The following is a 13170-nucleotide window of genomic DNA, read 5'->3' on the forward strand; positions in this document are numbered from 1 at the left end:
GAGAATAAAAGTAAATGAGCAGCACGTAAAAATCAATGGTATTTCTACATGTTAACAATGAACATGTGGAAACCAAAATTGAAACCACAATACCACTTCCAATCACTCTAAAGAAAATGAAGTATACTTAGATATAAATATAACAAAACACATACCAGATCTGTGTGATGACATTTACAAAATGCTGATGAAAGAAATTAAAGAAGACCTAAATACATGGAGATACACTGGAAGACAACACAGTGAAGATGTCAGTTTTCCCAAAATTGAGCTATAGGTTTAACAAAATTTGTGTAAAAATCCCAACATGATTTTTTTTGTAAACAAGCTTACTATTTTATATAAACACAGACACAGATGCACGCGCGCACGTGTGTGTGTGTGTTATGTGGAAAGGCATACAGCTTGAACAGCTAAAACACCTTAGATAAAGAAGAACAAATTAGGAGAAATCACTCTATCCAGTGTCACGGATTATAACCTAGCTACAGTGATCATGATTGTGTGGTATTGGTGGAGGGATAAATACATAGATGAATGTAATGGGATACAGAATCCAGAAATAGGCCCCAACAGCCATGGCCATCTGATTTTTGAGAGGTGCGAAAGCAATTCGATGGAGGAAGGAGACCCTTGACAACATATAGTGCTGTTACAATGGCGTATTGATATGCCAAAAAATGAACCCCAAGCTAAGTCTCTCACAAAAATTATACAAAAATTAACTCAATATGGACTTACATATAAAAACTATCAAATGAAACAAAAAGAAAGTACAGTTAATGGAAACTATGGAGTAGGATGGAAACAATAAGGATAAATGTAACTGGGTTAAACTTAGCTAAAAGAAAGAACTTTCAGAATAAAAAAAATAAACCTGACAATATATTATTTACAGACAATGTAAAAACAAAAAACACTGAAAGATTGAAAATAAAAAATGTTAGAAATTCCACATTGATTTAAATGAAAAGAAAGCTAAGATGGTGATTTTAATAAACTGATAAAATGAAAATCAAGGAAAAATATAACAAACAACAAAGATGGACATTAAATACTCATAAAAAATCAATCATGGGGACTTCCCTGGTGCCAAAGTGGTTAAGAATTTGCCTGCCAATGCAGGGGACATGGGTTCGATCTCTGGTCTGGGAAGATTCCACATGCCACAGAGCAACTAAGCCCATGCACTACAGGCTGCACTCTAGAGCCCATGAGCCACAACTACTGAGCCAGTCCTCCACAACAAGAGAAGCCACCACACTGAGAAGCCCATGAACCACAACAAAGAGTAGCCCCTGCTCTCTGCATGCAGCAACAAAGACCCAATGCAGCCAATAAAAAAATATATATACTAGCTTAAAAAAAATCAATCATGTATAATCATGATAAAATAATTAATGTCTGCCTCTAAAAATATAACCTCAAAATATGTGAGCCAAAATTGACAGAAGGGCAGGGAGAAATAAGCAATTATATTTGGAAATTTTTAAAAACTCTTTCAAAACCAATAAAAGTTTAAAACAATAAGTGGATAAATAGGAGATCTGGGCAATAAAATTAATAAGCTTGAGTGACTCTTCTTTTTAGCACACTAGGAGCATTTACAAAAATATACTGGGCCATGAAGGAAGTCTCAATAAATTCCAAGGTCTCAGTGTGATATGAAACATATCCTCTTGACAAAAGACAATGAAAAGAGAAATTAATAACAAAAAGTAGTTTTAATTGATTTGGATCCTCTCTCTTCTTTTCTTGATGAGTCTGTCTAAAGGTTTATCAATTTTGTTTATCTTTTCAAAGATAAACAAAATTGATCTTTTTATATTTATTTGTTTATTTTAGCCTCCATTTATTTCTGCTCTGGTCTTTTTATATTTATTTGTTTATTTTAGCCTCCATTTATTTCTGCTCTAATCTTTATGATTTATTTCCTTCTACTAACTTTGGGTTTTGTTTATTCTTCTTTTCCTAGTTCCTTTAGGTGTAAGACTACATTGTTTATTTGAGATTTTTCTTGTGTCCTGAGGTACCCTTGTTTTGCAATAAACTTCCTTCTTAGACTACTTTTGCTGCATCCCATAGATTTTGGATCATTGTGTTTTAGTTTTCATTTGGCTTCAGGTATTTTTAAATTTCTTCTTTGATTTTTTCAGTGATCCATTGGTGAGAATATTGTTTAATCTTCACGTGTGTGTGTTTTGCATATTTGTTTGTATCTTTTGTAGTTGATTTCCAGTCTCATGGTGTTGTGGTTGTAAAATATACTCAGTATGATTTCAATTTCCTTAAATTTACTGAGACTTGTTTTGTGGCCTAGCATGTGATCTATTCTGGAGAATGTTCTATGTGCACTTGAAAAGAATGTGTATTCTGCTGTTTTTGGATGGAATATTCTGTATATGACTCTTAAGTCTATCTTATCTAATGTATTTTTTAAGGCCAATGCTTTCTTATTGATTTCCAGTCTGGATGATCTGTCTATGGATGTAAGTGGGGTGCTAAAGTCCTTCACTTTTTCGGATTATTATGTTACTGTCAGTTTCCCCTTTTATGTCTGTTAACATTTGCCTTATATAGTGAGGTTTCCTATGTTGGGTGCATTTATATTTACAATCATTATATCTACTTCTTGGATTGATCCCTTGAACATTATGTAATGTCCTTCTTTGTCTCATGTTACAGTCTTTGTTTTAAAGTCCATTTTGTCTGATATAACTACTGCTGAGTGGATAAAAACCCACGTCTCATCTATATGCTGTCTAAAAGAGACACTTCAGCTTTCATGACACAACACAGATTGAAAGTGAAGGGATGGAAAAAGATATTCCATGCAAATAGAAACAACAACAAAAAAAGCTGGAGTAGCTTTACCTATATTAGACAAAATACACTTTTTATGACAAATACTGTAATGAGACAAAAAAGGTCATTACATAATGATAAAGGGGCCAATCTAAGAAGAAGATATAACATTTGTAAATATTTATGTACAAACATTGGAGATCCTAAATATATAAAGCAAATATTAACAGACCTAAAGGGAGAAAGAGACAGCAATAAAATAGTAGTAGGGGACTTCAGTACCACACTTTAATTAAAGTAATAGATCCTCCAGACAAAAAATCAATAAGAAAACATTGGCCTTAAATGACACATTACATAAGATGGACTTAACAGACATATGTAGAATATTCCATCCGAAAGAAACAGGATACACATTCTTCTCAAGTGTACTAGTGAATATTCTGCAGGATAGATTGCATGTTAGCCCACAAAACTAGTCCTAATAAATTAAAGAAGATTAAAATCATATCAAGCAGATTTTCCAGCCACAATGGTATAACACTAGAAATCAATTACAAGAGGAAAACTGAAAAACTCACAAATATGTGGAGATTAAAACAACATGCCAATGAACAACCAAGGGGTTAAAGAGGAAATCAAACAAAGCCCAAAGTCAGTAGAAGGAGGCAAATAACAAAGATCAGAGTGGTAATAAATGAAATGGATACTAAAAGGATAATTTTAATAGAAAAGATCAATGAAACTAAAAGTTGGTTTCTTTGAAAAGATAAACACATTTAACTAACCTTTAACTAGACTACCCAAGGAGAGAGAGGACTCAAATAAATATGATCAGAAATGGAAGAAAAGACATTACAGCTGATACCATAGAAAATCAAAGAAGCATAAGACACAACTATGAACAGGTATTCAGCAGCAAATTGGACATCCCATAAGTATATAAATTCCTAGAAACATATAAACTACCAAAACCAAATCATGGAAAAATAGAAAATCCAAAAAGACCAATTAGTAGTAAGGAGATTGAATCAGTAATCAAAAACCTCCCAACAAAGAAAAGTCCATGACCAGATGACTTCACAGGTGACTTCTACCAAACATTCAAAGAAGAATAAAAACCAATCCTTCTCAAACTCATCCAAAAAGCTGAAGAGGAGAGAACACTTCCAAACTCATTGCACGAGGTCAGCATTACCCTGATACCTAAACCAGACAATGACATCACAAGAAAAGACAATTACAGACCAATATCCTTGATGAACATGGATGCAAAAATATCAAGAAAATATTGCAAACCGAATTAAAAAATACATTAAAAGGAGCATGCTCAATTATCAAGTGGGATTTAATTCCAGGTTATAAGAATGGTTTAATATCTGCAAATCAATCAATGTGATACACCATATTAACAAACTGAAAGATAAATTTTATCTCAGTAGACACGATTATCTCAATAGATTCAGAAAAAGCTTTTGACAAAATTCAATATCCATTTATGATAAAAACTCTCAACAAAGTGGATATAGAGGGAATGTGCCTCGACATAATAAAGACCACATATGACAAGCCCACAGCTAACATTATACTCAGTGGTGAAAAGCTGAAAGCTTTTTGTTTAGATTAGGAATGAGACAAGGATGCCCACTCTTACCACTTTTATTCGACATAGTACTGGAAGTGCTAACCAGAGCAATTAGGCAAGAAAAAGAAACAAAAGCCATCCAAATTGGAAAGGAAGAAGTAAAACTGTCACTATTTGCAGATGACATGATACTATATAGAAAACCTTGAAGACTTCATCAAAAAACTGTTAGAACTAATCAACAAATTCAATAAAGTTGCGGAATAAAAAATTAACATAAAAAACCTGTTGCAATTCTATACGTTATAATGAACTACCAGAAAGAGAAATTAAGAAACAATCCCATTTACAATTGTATCAAAAAGAGTATTTTTTAGAAATAATTTTAACCCAGGAGGAAGAAAGACCTGTACCTGAAAACTGTAAGACATTGATGAGAGAAATTGAAGTAGACACAGGTAAATGAAAAGATATTCTCTGCTCATGGAAGAATTAATATTGTTAAATATTCATACTATCCAAAGCAATCTACAGATTCCTATCAAAAATGAAATTCCTATCAAAATTCCAATGACATTTTTCACAGAAATAGGAAAAAAAGTCCTAAAATTTGTATGAAACAACAAAAGAATCCAAATATCCAAAGTAATCTTGAGAAAGAAGAACAAAGATGGAGGCATTAGACTTCCTTTTTTCAAGCAGTATGGTATTGGCATAAAAACAGACACAAAACCTCAAAAGCTGGTACAAGAGTGTAAAGCAATTATATTTCAACAAAGAGCTTAAAAAAAAAAAAAAGACACAAAGATCAATGGAATAGAATAAAGAGCCCAGAAATGAAGCCACAAATACATGGTCAATTAATTTATGACAAAGGAGCCAAGAATATATGATGGGGAAAGGACAGTTTCTTCAATAAATGTTGTTGGGAAAACAGGACAGCCACATGCAAAAGAATGAAACAGGACTACTATATTACACCCTACACAAATATAAATTCAAAATGGACTAAAGACTTTGATGTAAGACCTGAAACTATAAAACTCCTAGAAGAAACCATAGGCAGTAAGCTCCTTTACATTAGTCTTCGTGATGAATTTTTTTTTGATTTGATACAAAAAGCAAAGGCAACAAAAGCAAAAATAAACAGGTGTAACATCAAGTTAAAAAGCATCTGCATAGCAAAGGAAACAATCAAAAAAGTGAAAAGACAACCTACTGAGTAGGAGAAAATATTTGCAAATCATATATCTGATACGAGGTTAATATCCAAAATATGTAAAGAGCTCATACAACCCAATAGCAAAAAAACAAACAACCTGATATAAAAATGGGCAGAGGATCTGAATAGACATTTTTCCAAAGAAGACATACAGATGGCCAACAGGTACACGAAAAGGTGCTCAACATTGCTAATCATCAGGGAAATGCAAATCAAAACCACAATGACATATTACCTCATATCTATTAGAATGGTTATTATCAAAAAGACAGGCAGACTGCGCTGGGTTGCCGCCGCCACTGCCGCCATCGTGCCAGCCCCTGGGATCTCAACGAGGCCGGGTGACGCTCCAGAATGGGAAACATGCCAATTTGGGAGCAGATTGGATCCAGTTTCATTCAACATTACTACCAGTTATTTGATAATGACAGAACCCAACTAGGCGCAATTTATATTGACGCATCATGCCTTACGTGGGAAGGACAGCAATTCCAGGGGAAAGCTGCCATTGTGGAGAAATTGTCTAGCCTTCCATTCCAAAAAATCCAGCATAGCATCACGGTGCAGGACCATCAGCCCACGCCAGATAGCTGCATCATCAGCATGGTTGTGGGCCAGCTCAAGGCCGATGAAGACCCCATCATGGGGTTCCACCAGATGTTCCTATTAAAGAACATTAACGATGCTTGGGTTTGCACCAATGACATGTTCAGGCTTGCCCTGCACAACTTCGGCTGACTTCCTCCCAGCCAGGCACTCATGCTGTTTCCTCCTCCCTCCTCTTCCCAGTACTATTCACACTCCTTCAGATGCTCCAAATATCATACACAAATGAGCAGGGCCACGGTGGGAGTGGGCGCAGTACGCTACTGCTACCGAGGTATTGTGCATGATGTTTAGATGCTAGAATAGTTGCATCTGATGGGAGCAGTTTGTGTTGTACCAGCACATGCCTTGGAAAGACTTAAGTAACCTTAAAGACTTTTAATCCACTGACAAGTTGCTCTAGTAACCCAAAGAAGTAAAGGAGAAAGCAGCTGTCTCACCACCCAGATGTTGATTTGTTCAGATATTTCAATGCTTCATGATACAGTAAAACCACGAAAATTTTCTTAACAGTTAAAAAAAAAAAAAAGACAGGAGGGACTTCCTAGGTGGCACAGTGGTTAAGAACCCACCTGCCAATACAGGGGACATGGGTTTGATCCCTGCTCCAGGAAGATCCCACATGCCATGGAGCAACTAAGCCCGTGTGCCACAACTATTGAGCCTGTGTGCCGCAACTACTGAAGCTCATGCACCTAGAGCCCGTGCTCCACAACAAGAGAAGCAACTGCAATAAGGAGCCCAAGCACCACAATGAAGAGTAGCCCCCGCTCACTGCAACTAGAGAAAGCCTGTGTGCAGCAATGAAGACCCAATGCAGAAAATAAATAACAAATAAATAAATAAATTTATATTTAAAAAAAGACAAGAAATAACATGTGTTGGCAAGGATGTAGAGAAAAGGGAACACTTGTGCATTGTTGGTGGGAATGTAAATTAGTACAGCCACTATGAAAAAACAGTATTCAGGGTGCTCAAAAAATTAAAAATAGAACTACCATATGAGCCAGTAATCCCATTTCTGGGATTGATCCAAAGGAAATGAAAACACTAACTCAAAATGATACACACACTTCCATGTTCATTGCAGCATTATTTACAATAGCCAAGACATGGAAGCAACCCAAGCGTCCATCAATGGATGAATGAATAGAGAAAATATGAGATAGGGACGTAGGTGGGTAGATAGATAGTTGATAGATATATAGATGGTATAGATAGATAGATGATAGATGATAGATAGATAGATGATAGATAGATATGAGATAGAAATATAAAATGTGAGATACACACACACACTGTGGGGATGTAATGTACAGCATGGTGACTATAGTTAATAATATATTGTGTATTTGAACGTTGCTAAGAGAGTATATCTTAAATGTTCTCATCACAAGAAAAAAGATTGTAACTATGTTTGGTAATGAATGTTAACTAGACATGTATACTACAAATACATACCACTAAACATATATACTACAAATATACACCACATCATTATTTTGTACACCTGAAACTAATACAATGTTATACATCAATTACATCTCAATAAAAAAATAAAGAAAAAAAGAAAAGAGAGGGGATTAGGAAGTATTTTATTTTAAGCTAATAAATTTGAAAACATACATGAAATAGATACAATTCTGAAAAAAATACAAAATACCAACTCTGATGCAAGAAGAAAATTGAAGTGGTGAAAGCTATTCCCACTTCCCCTCAAAAGCATCAGCCACATGTTGTTTTGTGTGTGCAAGTTCTACCAAACTTTTAAAGAACAGAAAGTTCCCATCTTAAACAAGTTTGCTCCTGAAAATGAGAAAAAGGAACAAAACAGTACGACAGGTGCCCAGCTCATTTTATATTTAGTGTCCTAGTCATTTCCCAGTTGGTGGCCTAGGACTCACTGCCTGACCTTCCTAACCCTTCATTTCTTTCCTTCTTTCCTTCCTACCTTTCTTTCTTTCTCCTTTCTTTGTTTCTTTTTCTTTCTTTCTTTCTTTCTTTCTTCCTTTCTTCCTTTCTTTCTTTCTTTCTTCTTTCTTGTTTCTTTTTTCTTGTTTTTCTTTTTCTTTCTCTTTCTCTCTCTCTCTTTCTTTCTTTCTTTCTTTCTTTCTTTCTTTCTTTCTTTCTTTCTTTTTTCTTTCTTTCTGGCTGCATTGGGTCTTCATTGCTGTACACAGGCTTTCTCTAGATGTGGCGAGTGGGGGCTACTCTTTTTGTGGTGAGCTGGCTTCTCAGGGTGGTGGCTTCTCTTGTTGTGGAGCACAGGATCTAGGCAATCAGGCTTCAGTAGTTGTGGCTCTCGGGCTCTAGTAGTGGTGGTGCATGGGCTTAGTTGCTCCACAGCATGTGGGATCTTTCCAGAGCAGGGATCGAACCCTTGTCCCCTGCATTGGCAGGTGGATTCTTAACCACAGTGCCACCAGGGAAGTTCCCTAAACCTTCATTTCTTTATCTAAGAACTTGGGTTCATATCCACTAGATCCCAAGTGGTGTGAGGACCAAAGAACAAGAAAACCTGCAGTGCCTGGTGCCCAGAGGTAAGCTACTCCCTCCACTCCTTTCCTTTGTGCAAATCCAGGACTGATGGTCACAGTAAGTAAAACCTCTTCAGAGAAGGGAAAGGTCAGCTGAAGCTGAAGTCATCTGTGAAAGTGGAAGAGTTCAGTTTTCCAGGAGGAGCTGGCCTTGCAAAGAACCCCATGCCGGGCTCCTGTGGCAAGGGGTTGGGGGTTCTGCCTCCTGAGGAGCCCTCCACCCAGCTTCACCTGGAAGGACAGTTGGGAAACTGCTAACTAAACTGAGGCCAAGAGGACCAGAGCGAGCTGGCGGGGAGACGGTGGGGCGCTGGCAGGAGCTGGTAGGCAAAGGTTCAGGAATAGGCGGGCCAAGTCTCAGGCGAGGCCAAGAGAGGCTGGGTGGTGAGATGGGCCCCAGGAAAGACAGCTGGAAGCCCCAGGGCTGTCCTGGGAGAGGCCACAAATCGGGGGGGACAGTGGCCATACTGAACACCTTCATTGCAGCTGACCGCATGATGGAAATCTCACAGCCACCAGAGGGGTGAACTGCTGACTCTCCCTGTTTTGAGGAGGAGGAAAGAGGCTAGAGGGGATGCCTAAGTTGTCCCTATCGGGGACGTCTGGCTGGGGGTGTGGTTGGCTCCAAAGTCTCTGCTCTGTCCTCTGTGACACAGAGCCAGGTTGCAGGTGAAAGAGGGGTCATTTACGGTTGGGCAGTGGCAGGACCTGGTCTCTGTCAATATTTGGGATGGTTCAATCATTAGCCAACTTCAGCCTTGTCCCTTGGCAGGCTCCCCTCAGGCAGGTGCTGGGCCAGGCCTGGCCCTGGCTGTAGCCCTTGGGGATTGAAGCCCCTGGCCCCACCCCGCCAGCCTGCTGGGGGCTCCGTGGGGCTTCGCCAGGGTTGGACGTGGAGGGGCAGGCAGGGGGCAGTGCCCCCCACTCAGGAAATTTCCCCCATGGTAGGTGGCACCCTGCCTGCCCCCACCCACAGTGCCATCGTCCTGTCTCGGGGGCCAAGTAAGCCTGTGCTTAGGGTGCTAAAACAATTGGGAAACTGAGTTTGAAAAAAATCTGTCAAGAGAAAAAAAAAGAAGGCATCGAAAGTACTCATCATGGGAAAGTCAGAGTTTTGATGGACTTGATTGCACTTATTTTGTGGTTGAGGATTTTTATTCTAAATTATATATGTGGGGAAAGAAAGCATACCACAATCTTTCTAGTGCTCTACTCACCTTGACCTGGGCTAAGGGCCAAGGACTGTTCTAGGCCCTTCATATGCATTGTTTGATTTAATCCTCTAGGCCATCCTAAGAGACACATACACTCCTGTTTTACCCATATTAGGAAACTGAGGCTCAGAGAGCTGAAACTACGTTCCAAATGCACAGTGAGTATGGAGAGAATGAGGACCTGACCCCAAGTTTGACTCCAAGCGCAGACCCTTTAGTTAATGTCAGTCCTGGAGAGACTTCAGCAGAGTAAGGAACTGGGAAGGGGTGTGGCGGGGGGCAGGTGGGGGCGTCCTCCAGGTTCTGGCAGCAGCTGGAGCTGAATGGGACCAGCCCTGGGAATGCAGGGTCCTGAGGGCTGGCATGTCCCTGCTGTGTGGTCTCCACAGACACAGTTCTGATTCTATTATAAAGTGAGGTGTAGGAGCAGGGACAACAGCTCTCCTGAGATAAGGTATGTGAGCTGGAACTGGGTGGCCATAACTGAGTAGTAACAGGCCTAACCTGGCTCAGAGAATCAATATTGTTTGGGGGCCAGTCGCCTCAACCCACTGGGCCATGGCACTCATCAGTTACCCTCACTGGGAAGGCAAGAAAACCCGGTCTCAATGTAATTTGATGGTAGAGCTAGGCCTGAAATCCAAGACCCCTGGTTTCTAGCCCGTGTTCCTTCCTCTGCACCACTTGCCACTTTGTACTATGAACATAAGGGCCAGAGTGTGGGCATGAGGTCCCACAGAACCTTTCATCAGGCAGGAGCATGTTGCATGTTTCAGAAAAAAACACAAACCTAAAGTTGTACATGCATATGGTTAAACAATCAACTAGTACAGAGGACTTAATATGAGCAGTCATTATCTGCCATCTAATCCGACCCCTACTCATTTACTCCTTTTTTTCTCTCTGAGCTGATTTGAATAGTTTTCATTATTCTTTCTTCAGGTTCAGTAATTCTATCTTCTCCTGTGTCCAATCCTTGTGAAATCTGTCCAGTGAGTTATCAATGTTGGATATCAAAGTTTTCCATTCTAGAACATCTGTATGATTTTCTTTGTATATCCCACCTCTCTGAAAAAAATTCTCCATCTTTTCACTTATTTTGTTCTCTATCTTACATTGTTATAGTCATTTTAAACCATTGTCATCCATTCCAACTTCTGGATCATCTGTGGGTCTACATGTATTGGCTTTTTTCTCTTGATTATTGGTTACAGTTTCCTGTTTCTTTGCCTGACTTGTCATTTTTACAGTATGCTGAAAAAAGTGTTTATAAAGGAACCAGCAACTGGAGAATATATATATTTTTCTATCAGAAAATGTTTCCCCTTTCTGGTTCAATTAAGAACTAAGCTGGAGGGGCTTCCTAGGTGGCACAGTGGTTAAGAATCCACCTGCCAATGCAGGGGACATGGGTTCAAGCCCTGCTCCAGGAAGATCCCACATGCCTCGGAGCAACTAAGCCTGTGCTCCACAACTATTGAGCCTGCACTTTAGAGCCCGTGAGTCACAACTACTGAGCCCATGTGCTGCAACTACTGAAGCCCACGCGCCTAGAGCCCATGATCCGCAATGAGAAGCCATGGCAATGAAGAGCCCGCGCACCACAACAAAGAGTAGCCCCAATCGCCACAACTAAAAGAAAGCCCGTGCAAAGAAAAAAAGACCAAACACAGCCAATAAAACAAATAAAATAAACTTATAAAAAAAAAAGAACTAAGCTGGAGGTGCAAACTATTATATATAGGATAAACAAGTTCTTATTGTATAGCACAGGGAACTATTTTCAATATCCTGTGATAATAATGAAAAAGAATACATAAAAGAATGTATATATACATATATAAATGTATAACTGAATCATTTTGCTATGTGCAGAAATTAACACAACATTATAAATCAACTATACTTCAATAAAATAAAATAAGATAAAATAAAAAAGAACTAAGCTGGGATGAAGCTAGATGGCAGCTTTGGTTAGAATCTGGTCTGAAATGCTTTCTTGGGAGACACTCTCAGCTTTAGACTGAGAGCCTGACAGGTCTGTCTTGTCCAGCCCAGAGATGCAGGAGGTTGTTCTTCCCTTTGGCAGTTTTAAACTTTGCTCTTCAGTCCTCCCCTCACTCCCGCAAAGCTCCTTCCAAATTTGGCAAATATCTTAAGGAGACTGGCAGCTGGTTTGAAGCATGCTCTTTTTATGGATAAGACTTTGTGTCCCAGATACCTAAGACTAAGGAAGACTAGGATCTACCATTGAGAAATCTGCTAGTCTCCTTAATCAGTAAATTAACTGAGGTGCGAATGGGGGTAAGCACAGAATGGCTGCTACACTTAAAATTTTTAATAGACTTTTTAAGGAAGAGTTTAAGTTTTGCAGAAAAATTGAATAGAAGGTACAGAGAGTACCCATATACCCAGCCCCCACCCCTTCACCACTACCACATTTTCCCCTATTATTAACAACTTGGCTTGCTGTGGTATGTTTGTTACAACTGATGCGTCAATATTGATATATTGGTATTAACTGAAGTCCATAGTTTACATTAGGGCTCAGTCTTTGTGCTATACATTGTATGGGTCCTGACAAACCTATAATGAGACGTATCCAACATTATAGTATCATACCAAATATTTCCACTGTCCTAAAAGCCCCTGTCTTGCACATACTCATCCTTCCCTCCCTTCCTCTAAGCCCCTGGCAACCACTGATCTTTTTATCATTTCCATAGTTTTGCCTTTCCCAGAATGTCATATACTTGGAATCATACAGTATGTAGTCTTTTGAGATTGTTTTCTTTCACTAAAGAATATGCATTTAAGTTTCCTCCATGTCCTTTCATGGCTTGAGAGCTCATTTCTTTTTATTGCTGAATAATAGTCCATTGTCTGGATGTCCCTTGGTTTATCTATTCCCCTATAGATGACTTCTTGGTTGCTGCCAGGTTTCGGCAATTATGAATAAAACTGCTAAAAACATGTGTGCAGGTTTTTGTATGAGCATATTGTAAGTTTTCAAATTACATAACATAAGTTAACATTTGGAAAAGTACCAAAGAACATGACTGCTGGATTGCATGGTATGATTATGTTTAGTTTGTACAAAACTGCCAAACTATCTTCCAAACTGGCTGTACTAGTTTACATTCACACCAACAGTGAATGAGAGTACCTGTTGCTCCACATCCTCACCAGAATTTGGTGTTG

The 13170-nt window shown here is 38.8% G+C and overlaps 1 protein-coding gene across 1 annotated transcript; it reads left to right on the forward strand.

The window, feature by feature from the left end:
- Positions 1-5966: 5966 nt before the first annotated feature.
- Positions 5967-6392, forward strand: LOC130859518 (nuclear transport factor 2-like). The gene has a single exon (XM_057746987.1). The coding sequence runs from the start codon at positions 5967-5969 to the stop codon at positions 6348-6350; it is 384 nt and encodes a 127-aa protein (XP_057602970.1). The 3' UTR covers positions 6351-6392.
- The last annotated feature ends 6778 nt before the right edge of the window (positions 6393-13170 follow it).

This window comes from Hippopotamus amphibius, chromosome 8 (genome assembly GCF_030028045.1).
Source record: "Hippopotamus amphibius kiboko isolate mHipAmp2 chromosome 8, mHipAmp2.hap2, whole genome shotgun sequence".
Lineage (NCBI taxonomy): Eukaryota > Metazoa > Chordata > Mammalia > Artiodactyla > Hippopotamidae > Hippopotamus > Hippopotamus amphibius.

Bases quoted from the DNA above. Each gene is read 5' to 3' on its own strand.
- LOC130859518 (XM_057746987.1), top strand. From the start codon at position 5,967: ATGGGAAACATGCCAATTTGGGAGCAGATTGGATCCAGTTTCATTCAA.